We start from the raw sequence: 17839 nt of genomic DNA on the forward strand, positions 1-17839 counted from the left end.
ATAATAATTACAAATCAATGGAAATTCCTTTTTTGGTATGTCAAATTTGGGTTTGCTTTGTAAGAGAAAATATTATTATAGTTATCAAAGAGGTACAAGAAATAATAGATGTTTTCTGGCTATCCTATTCTGGATCTAACATAGTGGTGCTTGATCCAATTTTTAACTCCTCACACACCTTAGTGTATAATAGACACATTCATGAATCTTAGTAGCTCACTATGACTGTGGTTCTCAAATCTGGAGAGTGGATTGGTAAGAGGATTTAAGAACTCCTGGAGAAGGTTGTTTACTTTGAAAAAAGAAGAAACACTGAGAAGCTGAAATGCTCTTTCATTAATAAGCTGGAGTAGCAAATTGGATAAGTGCCCATAAAGAAGGCAATTTCCCCTTTAAATGTGAAAATTACTAGCACCAATAGAATGATTTCATAAATTTTTCTGCCTCCATCCACAATCCCTATGCCTACGTAAAAATTATTAGCTTTCCGTAACTACGGGTTTGTGCTGTTTTGTTAATAAATAATGAAATACCTCTCATTTTGAATAGTTTACAAAACATTGATACAAAGGTTACATCAATATGCTGAGGCTTAGTATTCATTTTTATTCAGGATATGGAAGAAGAATTTATATTAGTCCAAGCTATATAGACATTCCATTCAATTTTGACATTTTACAGACACAGGTAAATTATGTTCTTCATTTAAACGAGCTAATACATTTACCCAGAGTAGCCAAAAATATACTCAATCGAACTTTTATTTCTCATTTGCTAAATAGCACTCTGTGCCACTAGTGAACAGACCAAGCCCTCCCATTACTTGTCTTCAATAAAACATTATTATCTTTTGTCATTCTCTTGCACTAGGGGAAATAAAAAGTCACATGTGGAGAAGTTCTAAATGCTAGACAGAAATGATCCTTGGAGGGCAATTTTTATCCTCCACGGAAGTATTGCAGACTTCTTCCATTAGCGTAGTCCCAGGGAGCAAAAGGTTAGGGAACTGGGACTGCCAACCATACCTGAACACATAAGTCAACATTTCCTCGAAGCGCTGAGAGAGTGTGTGAATGGACCCACAGGTGCATTAAAGTATCTGAGACGAAAAACAACAATTGTAGTATTTTACATGGGAATATACTGTACAGATGGTGACATTTTGTTTGTGGTTGTAGGGAAGAAAGGAAGGCAGTGTCCAGATTCCCCCCTCAACACCTACCATTTGGCATAGGATATGGGAGGTTGAAGAAAAGGGAGGGAGTTTTGCCTCACTTAAAACAGCTGGGAAACAGATGGAAACTGATGCGAAAATTGTCAAATGCATGGTGCAAATCTTCCACCCATTTTCTACCAAAGAAAGTCTAGTTAGGTGATGGCAGCAAGCGATAGGCTTTGGAAACTGTAAAGAAAGAAGCAAAAAAAAAAAAAAAAAAATTAAAAACCCAAGATTGTAGGAAATACAAATCCCGAAATGCAATTCCAAGAAGCATGTTTTTAATAAAAGAGAATGAGGGTTGTGATGGAAACCACACTACAAGGGTAAAAGTACCTTTTACCATACAAGGGTAAAAGTAGTGGCCGGATTAATCAACACTGGTGCCACTTCAACTGCATGTACGTTCTCTCTCATAGGAGGTAAGGTCAAGAAGCACACATCCACTCTCTGTCATCTAATTTAATGTAATTTAATTACAATTTAATGGTTCCTTCTGTGGTTATAAATATGAGTGTGCACAACTTACTTCATTTTAGTCATTGGATTTCACTTTGTGAGCAATTTTTGGTTTGGTAGTCAGGCATTCAGTAAATAATTTATGGATTTAAATATTGAATTACAGCCAGATTTTAGTTTAAATCCAGTCACTGGCTGTATAAACCTCCTGTTGTATATTTCTAGTTACAATGAGTGTGTATATAGACCCATTACCTGTGAGTGTTCTTCTGAGCACTGGCCCGTGTTTTGTGTTTTGGTTTGTGTTACTGTGTGGTATTTATGAAGTACTTTTGAATATCGCAAAAGTTAAAGAAGATCACTTTCAAAGAAACTCAAATAAATACAAGTCAAAGGCTTTCCTGAATTTGAATTTGTTCATTCATGCTTGCATAAGGGAATGTGCTAACTATGAATCATTCAAATTGAATTGCTCATGAGAAGAAATGTGCTGGCTTTACTCTCAGTTTCCAGAGTGAAAGGAAAAGAGCATTGTCTCCACATAAAGAATAATCAGCCACAGATTTTAGGCAACGCAGGGATTCAAACTGGAAAAAGTTGTTTCAATTCACCTGAGAACATGAATGCTTGTGAGAGGATCTTGTTATATGAATATTCTGTACTGTAACAGTTCGCAGGCTGCAAGAACAGCCCACGGAAAAGTTAAAAAAATAATCAATCATTTGGAAATGTTCATGCAATGCCAGAATAGCTAAATGCTCCACCAGTGTGGATGTTGACATATCTGTAACTAGAGAAAATTGGATGATAGACTGCAGTTTCCATCCTCACAGCCAGGTAAGTTGGTACCATGTAAACATGGCCTACCTGAGAGTACACACATCATCTCTTATGTCACTTTCCCGGTCCCAGTGGCTTTCTATAAAGTGCAGTCAGCCTGTGCATGACATGTCACAAACTACTTTTGTGCTGGATAAAGCCCCACGTGCCCTGCTAAGGTGAGAAGCTAGCTGATACAGGGGTAAGTGACAAGCCCAGAAATGTGGTCAGTGAATGAAGAGCTTTAGATAGTGCCAGTGCACCAGTGAGTGAAACACTCTGTGATCCATCAGAGGATAAGTAATGACCAGTGTGCCAAGTTGTTGAGGCAACTTATTGCTGCTGCTGCTGCTACTAGACCTAAAAAACCTTACATCTGGCTCACTTAGATACTTCTAAGAATCAAAATAAAAGTGTTTACGTTACAGTGCCTTGTCTAGTGAATTTCCATTATGCAGGTTCTCTTTAGTTCAGTTAAACATCCCTCAGGCAGATAGAAAGAAGTAGAACACTAAAAAATTCATTTTTGTACTTCTTAGCATATTTAAGCATCGTTGCACAAAAAAAAAAAACACCCATAATGTAAAAAGATCCTGTATAAGCCATGCAATATTACATTTGTCAATTAAAAAAACAATTAAAATGTCACTCTTTGAAACCTTTGGTTAATGATGATCTTTCTACACCAATTTTGTATCATCTGGGCTCCTAGAAGAGTTAATTGTATTCATACTTTTTAAAGATATCACAGCTTGTTTGTACATGTGCAAAAATAATTAGATACCAGAAATAATTTTCAGGAGAGCATTAATGTGCTCCTTTATCTTGATTATGTTGATATTTCACTGAGGATAAATTTGCCATAAGTTACTAGAGCTGGGTATGATTACTTTTTACTTGGCGTGTGTGTTTACTATTGATTCACATTCTGTTTTTTCGTATATTAAGAATATCTTCTGACCTACATTTCAGGGGTACTATGAGGGTGAAAGAAATTCTATACATTAATTATGTCTTGAACCCTTAAGAGGAAAAATGGAATGATATGCTCAAAATTGTTATTGGTATTTTACACTGCATTATAAGATTTGATGTTGTGGATCACTGATGGTACGTGTTGTACATCTCAAGTTTATCTTATATGTAATGAAAAACACATTGAAAAACTCTGTTCATAGTTTAAGTCATACGAACACAATTTCATTTATAGAGTCCATGTTGGACTAAGTATTATATATAATAAAAGAACATTGCTATTGCCCTCAATAATTTTACTTAAATACAGGTAAAAAGACCAATAAGTACACACATACTTCTACATATGCTCAGTTTGAGTATAAAATTTTTTATGGTCCAGTTGCTGAATGTTTGAATTTCTCAAATACTCATGTACTAGATGCCACTTTTTAAAGGATTACTATGTTCAATCTTACTTAGACCTCAAGTACGTATGCTCAACAACTTATGAAACAAAACTTCATATCTAAAATTGTTTTCTAGAGAGGTTTTGGTTTATCTTAAAATCATATTACAAGCAGTTAGAAGTTTTGTTAATATTTTATAAGAGGAAAATTACATGCTTTCCCAATTAGGTTGTGAGTTACCTGAAGGAAGATGAGAAAAATAAGAAACATATCTCCCCCTGTTGAGTTGCCATCAGTCTTACTGTCTTTGGTCTATATTTGTTCCATGTCTTGTGCGGAACCTGGAAAAGTAGTAACTCAATAATTGTGAATGATATGATTGCATGTGTTTGAATAAATGAGTTATTACCAATTCTTCCTCACTTTTTTTCAGACTCCCAGGAAGGAAATTACAAGTCAGAAGTCAACAGCAAACCCAGGAAAGAAAGGACAGCATTTACCAAAGAACAAATCAGAGAACTTGAAGCAGAATTTGCCCATCATAATTATCTCACCAGACTGAGGCGATACGAGATAGCAGTGAATCTGGATCTCACTGAAAGACAGGTAAAGCTGGACATTGTCATTATATGATCTTTTTTAATTGCTCTGGGTCCACAGTTTTCTTTGCCATATTTGAAATACCTAGATCCAGAATTCTTCAATACCATTTGGAAGACAGGTATACTATTCCATGATAAAATTTTGCCAGCAAAATGACAAAATTAAAAATAATATAATGATATTTAAAAGAAAACCATACTTACTGAGTTTAAGAAAGAATCCTCCTATGATTATGATCCTTCTGTATTTTTTGGTTTTAAAATATTATTTCTTTTACATAATGATGGCATACAGTGAGGAATTGTGTATGCTTATATGCTAAAATCTCCTTATTTGGCATATGAGAAAGTTGGTAACCCCAGATTAGTTTTCTGTATTGCTCAGGATAGGGTATGTTACCCTGCAGTAACACGTTCACCCGTAAACCTCAATGGCGTAACACAAAAATATTCATTACTTACTCACTCTCCATACAAACTCTACATGTCCAGCATTCCAGATAATCGCTCACAGACCCATTCTGACTCTTTAACATCTCAACATGTGGTGTCCGTGGTAACTACAAGAAATAAGAAAGAATTGGAAGTTTATGCACTGACCTTTAAATGTTTTCACCTGGAAATTACCCATGTCACTTCTATTTACACACTGATGTCTAGAAGAGTCAAATGGTGCAGCTTAGGTGCAAGATGGCTGGGAAATGATGAAAGGCAAGGTCACATAGATCATTGGTAAATATTTCTGCCCCATTACCCAACATATTTTTGAAATTGAATGGCTCTCAGATATTGAAAAATCTGCTATCCACTTAGAGAATATTTTGAAATTATTAATGTTTTTGGACTCTAATTAATGAGACCTAAATAATATTTTTAAATTAATTGCTTTTCAGGTCCCTTTCTTGCATTTTTTTAAATGACAAATGATTTGTTCTAATAGTCTTCCCAGTGAACTCCTTGTACAGATTCTGGTTTCCCCAAGGAGAATCTAGCCTACTGCCGGTTAACAGTTGCTAATCTTTACAAAAACATTCCTGAAAGGCGAATGCAAACATCTTTATGGACAGTGCAGTTATGATTGGCACTCTTAGGGCTAGAGTCTCATTTCCTCTTTCACTGTGTGTACCTCCTCCAGGATCCCATTGGAACCAAAGAAATATCAACAGGGTGTGGACAAATGAATGCATGTCTTACTAGAGCAAATTATTTTATCCAATTTCTTAAATAATCTGCTTTCCTTCTGTTAATTTTTACATTTCAGCTTTGGTAGGTTATTTATGGGTAGTAGAAATATGCAGAGGAACACTTTTCTCTGGTTTTATTTATTGGCAGTTTATATTTTATTACATATTATGACTAGTACCTATGTTATGGAGCGCAGCATTTTCCTTCCCTTGGACTTCACATACAAAATTCCCTCTATGTATTCAACATTTGGCATGCTGGAAAGCAGGATCCAAAATCTACATCATCAGACCTTTATTTTATTATTATTTTTTTAAAACAGGGAACAGGAAAATAAAAAGGTGTATGTGGAGGGAGAATTACACAGTAATGTTCTTATATAGAGATGGTGAACTCTAGGAAATGCAAGCGTGTTTTATACAATACATGAAGGAACTAGGAACCTAGGATTTGCTTCCAATATGTAGAAATGACAGGATGCACTACTGTGCTCTCAGCCAAGATGAAAAACAAGATTCTGTACTTGCCAGTTCGGGGATGTTCTAGGGTTATCTGTCATTGACCATGGAGCAGAATCATTTATTTTTAGAAGCAGTTTTGGAAATCTGGTTTGAAAATGTTGAAGGTGTCTTGGATATTTCTTCTTTCTAACTGACTTGACAAGCTTGGTAAAGAATTACATGCAAGAATTACATATAGATATACATACTATTTCAATGTTTTTTGAAAGATTCTTTTAAAATTTTGTGTTAGCTACCCTTTGCCGTGTAACAAACAACTCCAAATCTTAGTGGCTTCAAATAATAACTAAAGTTTTATTTGCTTTAGATTTTGTAGAGATTTTGACTGGGCTTAGTTGGACAGTAATACTGCTGGCCCTACATGGAATCCTCATGGAGCTCCAGTCAGCTGGTGGGTTGACTAAGAAAGAGATGGTTGGGCCTCAGCTGGGACAGCTAGTCTCTGTTGCTTGTGGCTTCATCTTCTTATAGGCTAGCTTGGGATCCTTCCAATGGTGATAGAAGCATTCCCAGGAGCACTGAGGGGAAAAACTCTAGTAAGCAAGGGCTTTTCAGGCTTCTTACGTCATATTTTCTAATGTCCCAATGTCCAAAGCAAGCCACATGACCAAACTCAGTGTCAGTATAGGACAGAACACTTCATTGGAAGTCATTCCTGAAATAATCTAACCACAGCATCACGAGGGGAAAATAACAAAGAATATGAGAGATAATTCGGTTTTCACTGAATTGAAAATTTGTTACTGTGCACAATATATTTTTATTTAATAAATCTCTATGTATAGTTTTGCAAGTTAATGTGAAAAGATGTATGCATGCAGAATTTAAATTCCTAATCAACACTAAGTCTTTAGAAGGCCACATGGGTTAGTCAAAAAGAGTGTAATTGTTTTGAAAAAAGTCTGAATAAAAATCCAAGGTTTGCCGATTAGAATTGTGTGTTCTTAAGTAAGTAACAATCTCCCCAAGGCACAAAATGGAAATTAAAACTACCTGCTCTTTCTTCTATGTAGATTTGTATATCATAATGGATATGAAATAATTTTTAGCATAAACTATAAAACAGAATTATCACCCAGGTGGGAAAAACCTTTGCTATGCAAAGTATGTTGAATTAATCCTTTTGTAACACAAATATTTGTTGAGCTAAGTGCTGGAAATAAAATCTTCTTAAAATAAGCTAAAGAAATACCTGTTAGAATTCGCAGAAGAGGTAAAAGTCGAACAAGTATTTACAATTGTTATGAATGTAGAATGTCACAAGAGAGGGATGATGTAATTGTGTTGGATAATGTTTCTGGTTGCACCATTTCATTCCAACATTTCTATGCACACATATTATCTTAAGTTTCTTAAATTGAGAATCTGTGCACAAAATATCTTAAATTAACAATCAAGCTGGGAGTGGTGGCTCATGCCTGTACTTGTCCCAGCCCTTTGGGAAGACAAGGCAGGCCGGTCACTGGAGGTCAGGAGTTCAAGGCCATCCTGGCCAACATGGTAAAACCCGTCTCTACTAAAAATACAAAAATGAGCCAGGCATGGTGGCAGGCACCTATAATCCTAGGTACACGGGAGGCTGAGGCAGGAGAAAAACTTGGACCCAGGAGGCAGAAGTTGCAGTGAGTCGAGATTGCACCACTGCACTCCTGCCTGGGCAACAGAGTGAGACTCCATATCAAAAAAAAAATCGCATATTTTAATTATCTTTCTACCTTAAGTTATATTTGTATTTTCCGGGCTAAATTTTAGTATGCTGAATTTATCAGAAAAAATATAGTATGATGTCAGTCATCAACTTTGCTATTTTTGAAGGTCAGATGGCATATTCTTTCAAAATGCCAGTGCTCTCATCCCAGTGAAATATTTTCAGTTTATTTTCTGGAGGTTGGGCTTTTAAAGTTATTGACAGAATTACAATCAGAACACTTTCAAATCCATCTTCTGTAATTTGAAATGCAGCTTGTAGTCTATTGGGGCCACTGTGACAAAATGCCATAGACTGGGTGGCTTATAAACAACACACATTTATTTCTCACAGTTCTGGAGGATGGGAAGTCCAAGATCAAGGCATCAGCAGATTCGGTGTCTGGTGAGCACACACTTCTTCATAGACTTCCATCTTTCCACTCTACCTTGATATGGCTGAAGAGGCTAGGTAGCTCTCTGGAACCTCTTTAATAAGGGCACTAATCTGAGTAATGCTAGATCTGTTCTTATGACCTAATCTCCTTCCAAGGGCCCCACTTCCTAATGCCATCACCTTGAGGGTTAGGATCTTAACATAAGAATTTGGGGTAGAGAGGCCGGGTGCGGTGGCTCACGCGTGTAATCCCAGCACTTTGGGAGTCTGAGGTGGGCCGATCACTAGGTCAGGAGATCCAGACCATCCTGGATAACACAGTGAAACCCCATCTCTACAAAAAAATTAGCCAGGCATGGTGGCGGGTGCCTGTAGTTCCAGCTACTTGGGAGTCTGAGGCAGGAGAATGGCATGAATCCAGGAGGTGGAGCTTGCAGTGAGCTGAGATCGCAGCACTGCACTCCAGCCTGGGTGACAGAGCAAGACTCCATCTCAAAAAAAAAAAAAAAAAAAAAAAAAAAAAGAATTTGGGGGAGACATAAATATTTAGACCACAGGACAGCTATTCCATTATTTTGATTTTATATTAATCTCATAAATGCTATGTTTAGCTATGTAGTCTATATCTTGACCCTATATAATCTTAAATAACATCTTTCCCTAGGATTTCCATGTGTAAAATATCTAACTATAGATATGTTGTCTTTTCATATTCATTCTTTAAGACTTTTTTTTCATATGTTGAAATAACCCGAGATTCAGTAAAATAAACATATACACCGAGGAATATTACATCTAACCTCATATTGTTCGATATTTTCCTTAGCTTTAATAGAATTATCTGAATATAAAATAGTTTCCTTAACATTGTCAAGGTCTTTTGAGAGTCAAATGCAGAGACAGGACTTATAGGCTCATTTTATGTGGCTGAGTGTAAATATATACATATGCAAACACATACACATATACACAGATATATATGTGTGTGTGTGTACATATAGATATATACACATCTCCATACCTCTAACTATACATATATCTATCTATCTACATCAAAAGAAGGATATCATGCAAACAGGGAAAAACAAATATTAAATTATATAACAAAATTGTTTTTGTTTGTTTGTTTTTTTTTTTTTGAGATGGAGTCTCGCTCTGTCACCAAGGCTGGAGTGCAGGGATGCAATCTCAGCTCACTGCAAGCTCTGCCTCTTGGATTCAAGCCATTCTCTTCCTCAGCCTCACTGGTAGCGGGAATTACAGGCACCTGCTACCATCCCCCGCTAATTTTTTGTATTTTTAGTAAGGACAGGGTTTCACCATCTTGGCCAGGCTGGTCTTGAACTCCTGACCTCATGATCCACCAGCCTCACCCTCCCAAAGTGCTGAGATTTACAGGCTTGAGCCACGGCACCTGGCCCGTAACAGAATTGTTTTTGAGAAATAATTTTCTCCTACGTGAAAACTTACTTTATAATCAGAACTAGTCTTTAGACATATTGTCATGTGGAAATTGTACATGATTGCTTATAAAATATGCATGTTATATTCGATGTTATATGTGGCTACCCCTACCTTACTTATATCACCGATCAGTATATCTAACTCAAATTTTATGATGAATCATATATTTGTCATGAAGATTTGCAATAATAATTAGGTTTCCTTTTAGAAAACATAAGGTATGTTAAATCCTTAAATATCACTCAGGACTTGAATTTCCAAATTTCATTCTGAAGAATAGTCATGGAATCACACAAAGATGTCACACTCTTATATTTGCATCTTCCATAATGCAGTGTCAGGGTAGTCTGTAATTCTCTTTGAACTTAATCCAGCTAAAGAAGAAAAAAATAAAAAATAAAAAAACCGGCTCATTCTGCAAAGTAATTCCATGTTAGCATACAAGTGTTAAAGAAAATTATATTATGTTAAATAAAAATGCAGAACCTAGAATGAAGCTGAGCTTCAAATATTTTAATTATATAGTGTTATTTGTCAAACAGTTACAGATCACTCCAGTAAATCTTCCAGCTTCTAACTTACAGCTTCTAGTTTACAATATATTCTCATATACCCTTCAAGATCAACAGCTAATAATCTTCAATTGTCAGTCACCCTGAATGATTTGCAGAGAACTCAGTATAAAGGCTCTCCAGTTTCAAGGTATTTTTAAGTTGGACAAGCTTATTCTGGTGTTTTTTCTCCATCCAGATAAACTTGGAGGGAACTCCCACCAGATTTTTAATATCTCACAGTGGGAAGACGAGAGAAAGCAGCTGCAGGAGCATATAAAAGAAGTGGTAAAATGGACATTTTTATAGAGTTAAGGCTGCCAAAATGTAGAAAGAATGGGAGATCTTTTCCCTTCAAAACATCTTTTTCACAGAGCTAATAAAGGTGCAATGTTGCAGACTTGTAAACTAGTTAAGATTACTGGAATAAACAGACTAAATTAATGATACTTCTGCCAAGATAAATGGAAAATCCCACCTAACTAGATCACACTCCATTGGTGGAAATGAGAGGGATTATGTTTTGTTTTTTACTCATAAATCATCAAATGGCCCAATGCCAAGTATTTTCAAAATAGCTATCATTTTTTTGATGACTACTAAGGAGAAAATGATTCCCAATGTGCTAAATCAGTGGGTAAAGGTGAGAGGCAGTCCTGTAAACAGGACTTCAGCCTTTAGCTATGAAGTGTATCCTAACCCTCCACAGCCTCCCCAGCACACATAAACACCCTTTAATTGTGTAGAATCAATTCGTGACTCCAATAAGCTTTTGGAAATAGCTGAAGAATTCCTTCTCTTAATCAGATATAAATCTATCTATTCAGGAAGGGTAAAAAAAAAAGCTTTCTCTTCCCCATTTTTCACCTTTACTTTTAAGCATTCTTGCTTCTAATTCTAATACTGCTAAATCAGTAGTTCAGCTACTTTGTTACTGTATTACTTGGGTGAGTTTTTGAATTTACTAGATACACTGCCATGATCAAATGTAATCACTAGGGATGTGATTAAATCTGAAAATGTTATTTGTACAATTATCCTTTGCATGTTTTCATATCTCAAAGATATAAATAAATATTTATTAGACAATGTCTACAATATTCCAAGTGCCCAGATAAAAATGGAAACAGTTGGAATGTTGAATCTACAAATCCCAGATGTTTAGAGGCATCTGGGTATGTCACTGAAATATTTAGTTTTCATCCAGATGTTTGGTGTTATGGTTGTTTCTTCAAAACACAGACATTTATGTTATTACATAAATATGAGTTATGGCATTACATGGATTCAACTTTCTATCAACCTATTTGCCTCTGGACACCTTAGGAAATTGTGTAACAACACAGATTCATAAGTCACTTATTTTGTCTGGTAATATATTGTGAAACCTAAAAGGACAGGTATTGTGAACTTACAAGATAAAGGGTGTAAGGTGATGTCCAAATAAGTTACATTTACATTTCCTTCATTTTCTTGACTGTGAATACCTTAAGGGCGGGGACTATGTTTTATTTGTGCTTCAATACCTCCCATCTATGATCTAACACAGTACAGGTTACTGGACATTTGGTAATATTTTTAAATGTATGAATGAATGAATAGAGATCCAAAGTCACCAAAGAGATTTGAGAAATCTTGCACTCGATGTAGTTTATAAATTAATCTTATTATATAAAATATGCTTATAAATTTTAATAAAAATAATTCAAACACTTATTTTTTAGTAAATAAAATTTTAGGCATTTGGATGATTATAATTTAGCTGTCTTAAAAAGAAAAACCAAAAGAAAAAGTTTTTTTTCATTACAGTCAATAAAGCTGGGTTAATAAAATGATACTAAATTATACTATGAAGTCTTTTTATTTATAAATTGACTACTGTCCTACATTAATGACAATATTGACTCATAATCTGGAATTAAATTTGTAGATTTTGTTGGGGGGGTTGCTAATACTGTAATGCTAATAGAAAAATGTGTGTTTTTCCAAAAATCCTTCTCCACTTATTTTAATTCACCCCAATACTTTATAGTATATTTGAAAATAAATCTGAACATGCTGACTTTTAGAGTTCTATGTTCTTCCTTCTCTTTTCTATAAGATATGCCCATTATATATTTGTTGCTATTTTTTGTTTCCTTGCCCATATTATGGAATTTCAGTGTCAAATATATAATCTAGTTTTTAAATGAAATAGTATATAAGGTATTAGAGTTACTCTATATAATCAAATGCATGTTCTTATATGTATATATCTATTCATATGTATATACATGTAGCTACTATTGGCAATTATTCAGTCTTTTTTCAGTCTATTTTAAAAAATGAAATGGTAAAATTTCACATGATAGACATAGAAAACAACACACAAAATAGGCTATAATATATCTAAAATCAATACCATATTCTTACATTTAGAATTTTCTTATTTAGAATTGCCCATAACAGTTTTTATACTGATATTATATAATTACTATACCCCTTCTTCTAGAAAAGGAAATATATGTAGATCTTAAAAAGTATATTTCTCCTCTTTTTCTGCCAGGATTATTTAGACTGAATGTTTCAGCTCTTGGGCACAATGATGATGATCATGGCATATGTATTTCTTCCATCTGGAGTTGTCCATGAGAAAATATCCCTATAGGAAGTCTTGAAAGGCTTATGATTCCAATATTAGAAATATGAAAATTGAGGTAGAGAGAAGTAAAATTTTCTCAAATTCACACAAAATCAACAAGTAAAGCCAAGAGTGGAACCCAACTCATGTACAATAGATCTAATGCAAAATGCAATGTCAAGCTTGCAAAGGTAATTGAACTCAGTAGTATAATTACCTAAATTATAGTACAGAAAAATTGTGTCATATTTACAAACCTAATTATATCAAGTGGGAGAATTACCTGAATGATAGTAATCATATGGATGGCGTTCACATACTCTATATGCTTTATTTTTTATTACAAATGCTTTAAAAATAGGAGATTGAAATATAATAGGAAACAAAAAACAACAAACAAACAAACAAACAAAACAGAATCTGGAATCAAACAAACCCCAGCCCTCAAGTTTAAATCCTGGCACCACGGTTTTCTTTCTGTGTAATCTTAGGTAAGTCACTTAACCTTTACCTCAACTTTCTCAGCTATAATATAAGAATAATGGTAATAATATTTGGAAAACTGTATGAGAATACTGTCTATCCCTAAGTAGGTCTATAATAAAAGGCAATTACTGATTCTTTTGTTTAGTAAGTAATAATAATATGTGAACACCCATCAGCTACTTTTTAGTGAATAGTCTTTGTACTATTTTTTCTTATTTTTTATTGTCAAATTGATTACTATATGTTGGGGTAATATATGATACACGAATTTAACCATGGCTCAAAGTGAGACCAAGAAAAATCCAGAATAGAGAAATATCTCAGTTTAAATATTTCACTGTGAAAGCATGCTGATAAAGCATCGTGATTTGAAGATCACTGATATAATAATGCCTTTGGAAATTTAATATATTTTTCCTCACTTTCTCTATAGCACTATTTACAGAAATTGAGGTTATTTCTAAAATGAAAATAGAGAATATTCAAAATATTCCTAATATAGAAGAATGAAACAGAATTATCCCTAGCAGATACAGAGGTTTATTATAAAATTATAATTAATAAGATAATGTGGTTTTGTCACAACTATAGAAAAAATAATATAGGAACAGAACAGAATATAGCAATAAAGCTATGCATATATGGAAGCTTGATTTATGAACACAGATGAAACAGTGATCACTGGAAAAAAGCTGAGTTATTTAATAAATGAACCTGAGGCAATGTGTTATCCATTTAAAATAAAGTAAATTTAAGCCTATTCCTCAGACTATATACTAAAATCAGTACTTCATTGATTAACTACTTCAATTTGAAAGGAAAACTTTTTTTTTTCTTTTTGAGACAGGATCTTGCTCTGTTGCCCAGGCTGGAGTGCAGTGGTACAACCACCACTCACTGCAACCTCAACCTGTTGGGCTCAAGCGATCCTCCCACCTTAGCCTCCTGAGAAGCTGGGACTACAGGCACTGTGCCATCCCATTCCGCTAATTTTATTTTATTATATTTTATTTTATTTGTAGAGACAGGGTCCCATTGTGTTGGACAAGGCAACCTTTAAAACTCTTAGAAGAAGACACAATAGAAAATCTTAGTGGCCTCAGAAAATAGATTTTTTTTAAAAAAGAAAACACAAAAACACTAGTCATAAAAGAAATAGTAGATAAATTTAAACATATTAATATTAAGAGTTTCTAATCATCAAAAGATACTCTAAGAAAAGGAAAAAGAAACAGCATACATTGAGAGAAGATAGATAGTAGCAGCCATATAACTGTGTTCTCCAGGCAAGTTCCCATGATATGCTTATCAGAACACAAATGCAAGAATATCTGTAGCAGCTTACATATAGAAAAAAAAGAATTCAAATATATCCATGGACTTTTCGAAAATCCATGGACTTTTCCATGGAATGGAAAAATAGTGCTATACTGGCAGAATTTAGAATGCTGTACAATGATAAAAAATGAATAAATACAGTCTCTTGAATCAACATAGATATAGCAAAAAGCCTGCACTTAAGAACATTCCATTGATAAACCTAACAAACAAATAAAATTAAAGAGTATATTTTTAATGTTACGTGTTATGAAAAAAATTTGTTTTCTTTTTTAAGAAAGACTTGCAGATGATACACACAATTCAGGCCTGTGGCATTTTAGGTGGGGTAGACAGAGAAATACAATGTAAAAAGAACACTTAGCTTACTAGAAGCTATAATTATGAGAAATGCAATGTGAAAGAAACAGATTTCCTCCTAAACAAGATGCAATAATGTCAATAATATTCTAGTTCTGATAATGGATAAACCTTTAACGTCTGTTTGCTGTTTTTTTGTTTTGTTTTGTTTTTAACACATATGTTATATATATATATATATATATTTAAATGTATTAGGCAACTTCAATGAAGCTTTTAAAAGGAAAATATCTGTACAAAGTTGATGTGAATGATGTAGTATATAATCTTGGTGATTTAACAAATGTTGAGATTTTTTATTGTGACCATATTTTAAACAAATCACTAGATCAAATATTTGCTAAGTAAAATAAATGAATTAAGGTAGAAAATAAGAAGAATAGTTCAAAAGGAGAGAGGCTCAGTGAGAGGTGGAATGGTCAAATAAAGATTTGTGAAAGCAGCAGTGGTTTCTAATGGCAGAGAATGGCCTTTCAGATGCCACTTAATCAGTAGCTCCCAGAACATGTTTTAAATTGGTTCAGGAAATGACAGCTAGATATCAAATCCAAGAAGAACTTAGGAGTGAGGGGGCTTTGACCAACACAATATTATGTTAGCTCCAATTCACAGAAACTCTTTATAGACACAAGTACTTTGAGTAAATGACAAAGTTTTTGTCTAGTTCCATATTTTACACTGTGTGCTGTAAAATACAAATACAGTACTTTGTATGCACCTTTTGAAAGTTTAAAAATTATCATGAACGTACAACCTGATTAAATTCAATGTGGATTTATTTTTCTTTTCACTCCTTCAAGGTGTCTTTGTACAAGCCTTTGAGGAGCTACTTTTCATTGATGACACTAAGGAGAAGAAAATATCATTTTAATCATCTTTTTTCTTCTGTTTGTTTGTTCCCTTTCGTGGTTGAAGGTGAAAGTCTGGTTCCAAAACAGGCGGATGAAGTGGAAGAGGGTAAAGGGCGGACAGCAAGGAGCTGCGGCTCGGGAAAAGGAACTGGTGAATGTGAAAAAGGGAACACTTCTCCCATCAGAGCTATCGGGAATTGGTGCAGCCACCCTCCAGCAAACAGGGGACTCTCTAGCAAATGAAGACAGTCACGATAGTGACCACAGCTCGGAGCATGCGCACTTATGATATACACAGAGGACTAGCTCCATTCTCAGGAAAGAAATGTTGTGATGGCAAGCCTTACCCAAACATCGTTTACACAGAGAGATGACTATGGCAGTGATGTTTAATATTATTAAATCCAGGCATCTCGAATCTGTTTTTCATGATTTATAGAGGGTTTACACAAAGTGCCACTTATTAAAGAGCTTCACAGTGAAGATGGAGAAGGTGAACTTGCTTTGAATATTCCAGATGTGTTTGGTCCTGTGTATGGCAGTGAGCAGGTATGTATTTGCTTTTGCTTGCACTGAAAATTAAATTGCTATCAAGAGCAAACTATGAAACGTTTTTATTCAAGATGCCTCCAAAGTGAAGATGCCGAGGATGAACTTGCATTGAACATTCCAGATGTGTGAGGTCATGTGTATTACAGTGGGCAGGTATTTGCTTTTGCTTGCACTGAAAATTAAATTGCTATCAAGAATAAACCATGAAACATTTTATCCTGAACAGCCACAGTGCCTGAAATCACTCAAGTGGATAAAAAGTGTATTTTAACTCTGTATATATTACCCTTAAGTCATTTTCCTGTCTTCACTAATTGAGCAATGCATTCATATTAGCTGATGAAAATAGGCACTCACAATGACAACCAGAGCCAGCTTCTTGTCTTTTTTATACATTTTGTCATCCCAGAGACAATCAGTATGTGCTTACCTGTGTTCAAGTAGAGAAAAATACAGTAGAGTCTGATAGGACATATTCTTGTACCACAGACAAAACAAATCTTATGTTGCATTTACTATCAACTGCTGCTAATACATTATTATAAAACTTACCTAGCTCCTGAATTCTTCCTATCTTATAGCTTAAAAAAATTAGGATCATAGGCAAATCAGTTACCTTGCAGAAAGAGCTTTGTATGACAGACATTGCCTTATTTTATATCTGTAAAATATTAGCTGTATGAATATGATTTAATTAACAAGGAAACATTTCTTCCTGATTGACAACAGTGTTAGACAAGGTGCAAAGCAAAACTGATTGCTCAAGTTGATAGAAAACAAAATTCTGAATATCTTCAAATTAAATTCGGTAAAAACACATTATTTTTTTCATATGTGATGTATTCATGCAGAACAACAATCTTTGTATTTTGTTTTTAAAATGTGTTTAATAAATGATCCTTTGTAAATAACTTTGGTCTCCCTACTATAATTTCCTTAATTTTTATAGATTTCAATATCAATAATTAACAAAGTCTCAAATCTATCTCACTTGTGCAAATCCAGATGATTATAATTAGTGAATTATTTACGTATTTTCATTTCTGATTTTTTTATTATGGCAGGAAAAAAATCAATCCTTGTGTAATCAAAGGGTGCCTAAGAATGGAGATATATTAAGCTATTTCCCTAATTTGAAGAATACAGTGAATGGATTTTTGGTGTGTGTTTTATGAAGCCACAGATAAAAGTAGGAAAAAAGTATTAAATAATATTATTCAACACAGTGAGGACAATAAAATAGTCATACATTTTTAAAGTTATGTCTGATATATGTAAGTTAATCCAACAGTGGTTTTATAGTCTGAATATGCAGAGTCTCTGATGTGAAATATAAGCTAAACAAGCTAATCAGAGTCCTGAGTCCTA

At 34.3% G+C, this 17839-nt stretch overlaps 1 protein-coding gene across 1 annotated transcript in view; it reads left to right on the top strand.

Moving 5' to 3' along the window:
- The window catches only part of MEOX2 (mesenchyme homeobox 2), a 72503-nt gene extending 55121 nt beyond the window's left edge, over positions 1-17382 (top strand). Inside the window, exons 2-3 of the mRNA XM_005550066.5 lie at positions 4292-4464; positions 15984-17382. Coding sequence (XP_005550123.1) covers positions 4292-4464; positions 15984-16208 — 398 coding nt within the window. The 3' untranslated portion in view covers positions 16209-17382. The remainder of the gene's footprint in view (positions 1-4291; positions 4465-15983) is intronic.
- The last annotated feature ends 457 nt before the right edge of the window (positions 17383-17839 follow it).

Source organism: Macaca fascicularis, chromosome 3 (genome assembly GCF_037993035.2).
Source record: "Macaca fascicularis isolate 582-1 chromosome 3, T2T-MFA8v1.1".
NCBI classification, from domain to species: domain Eukaryota; kingdom Metazoa; phylum Chordata; class Mammalia; order Primates; family Cercopithecidae; genus Macaca; species Macaca fascicularis.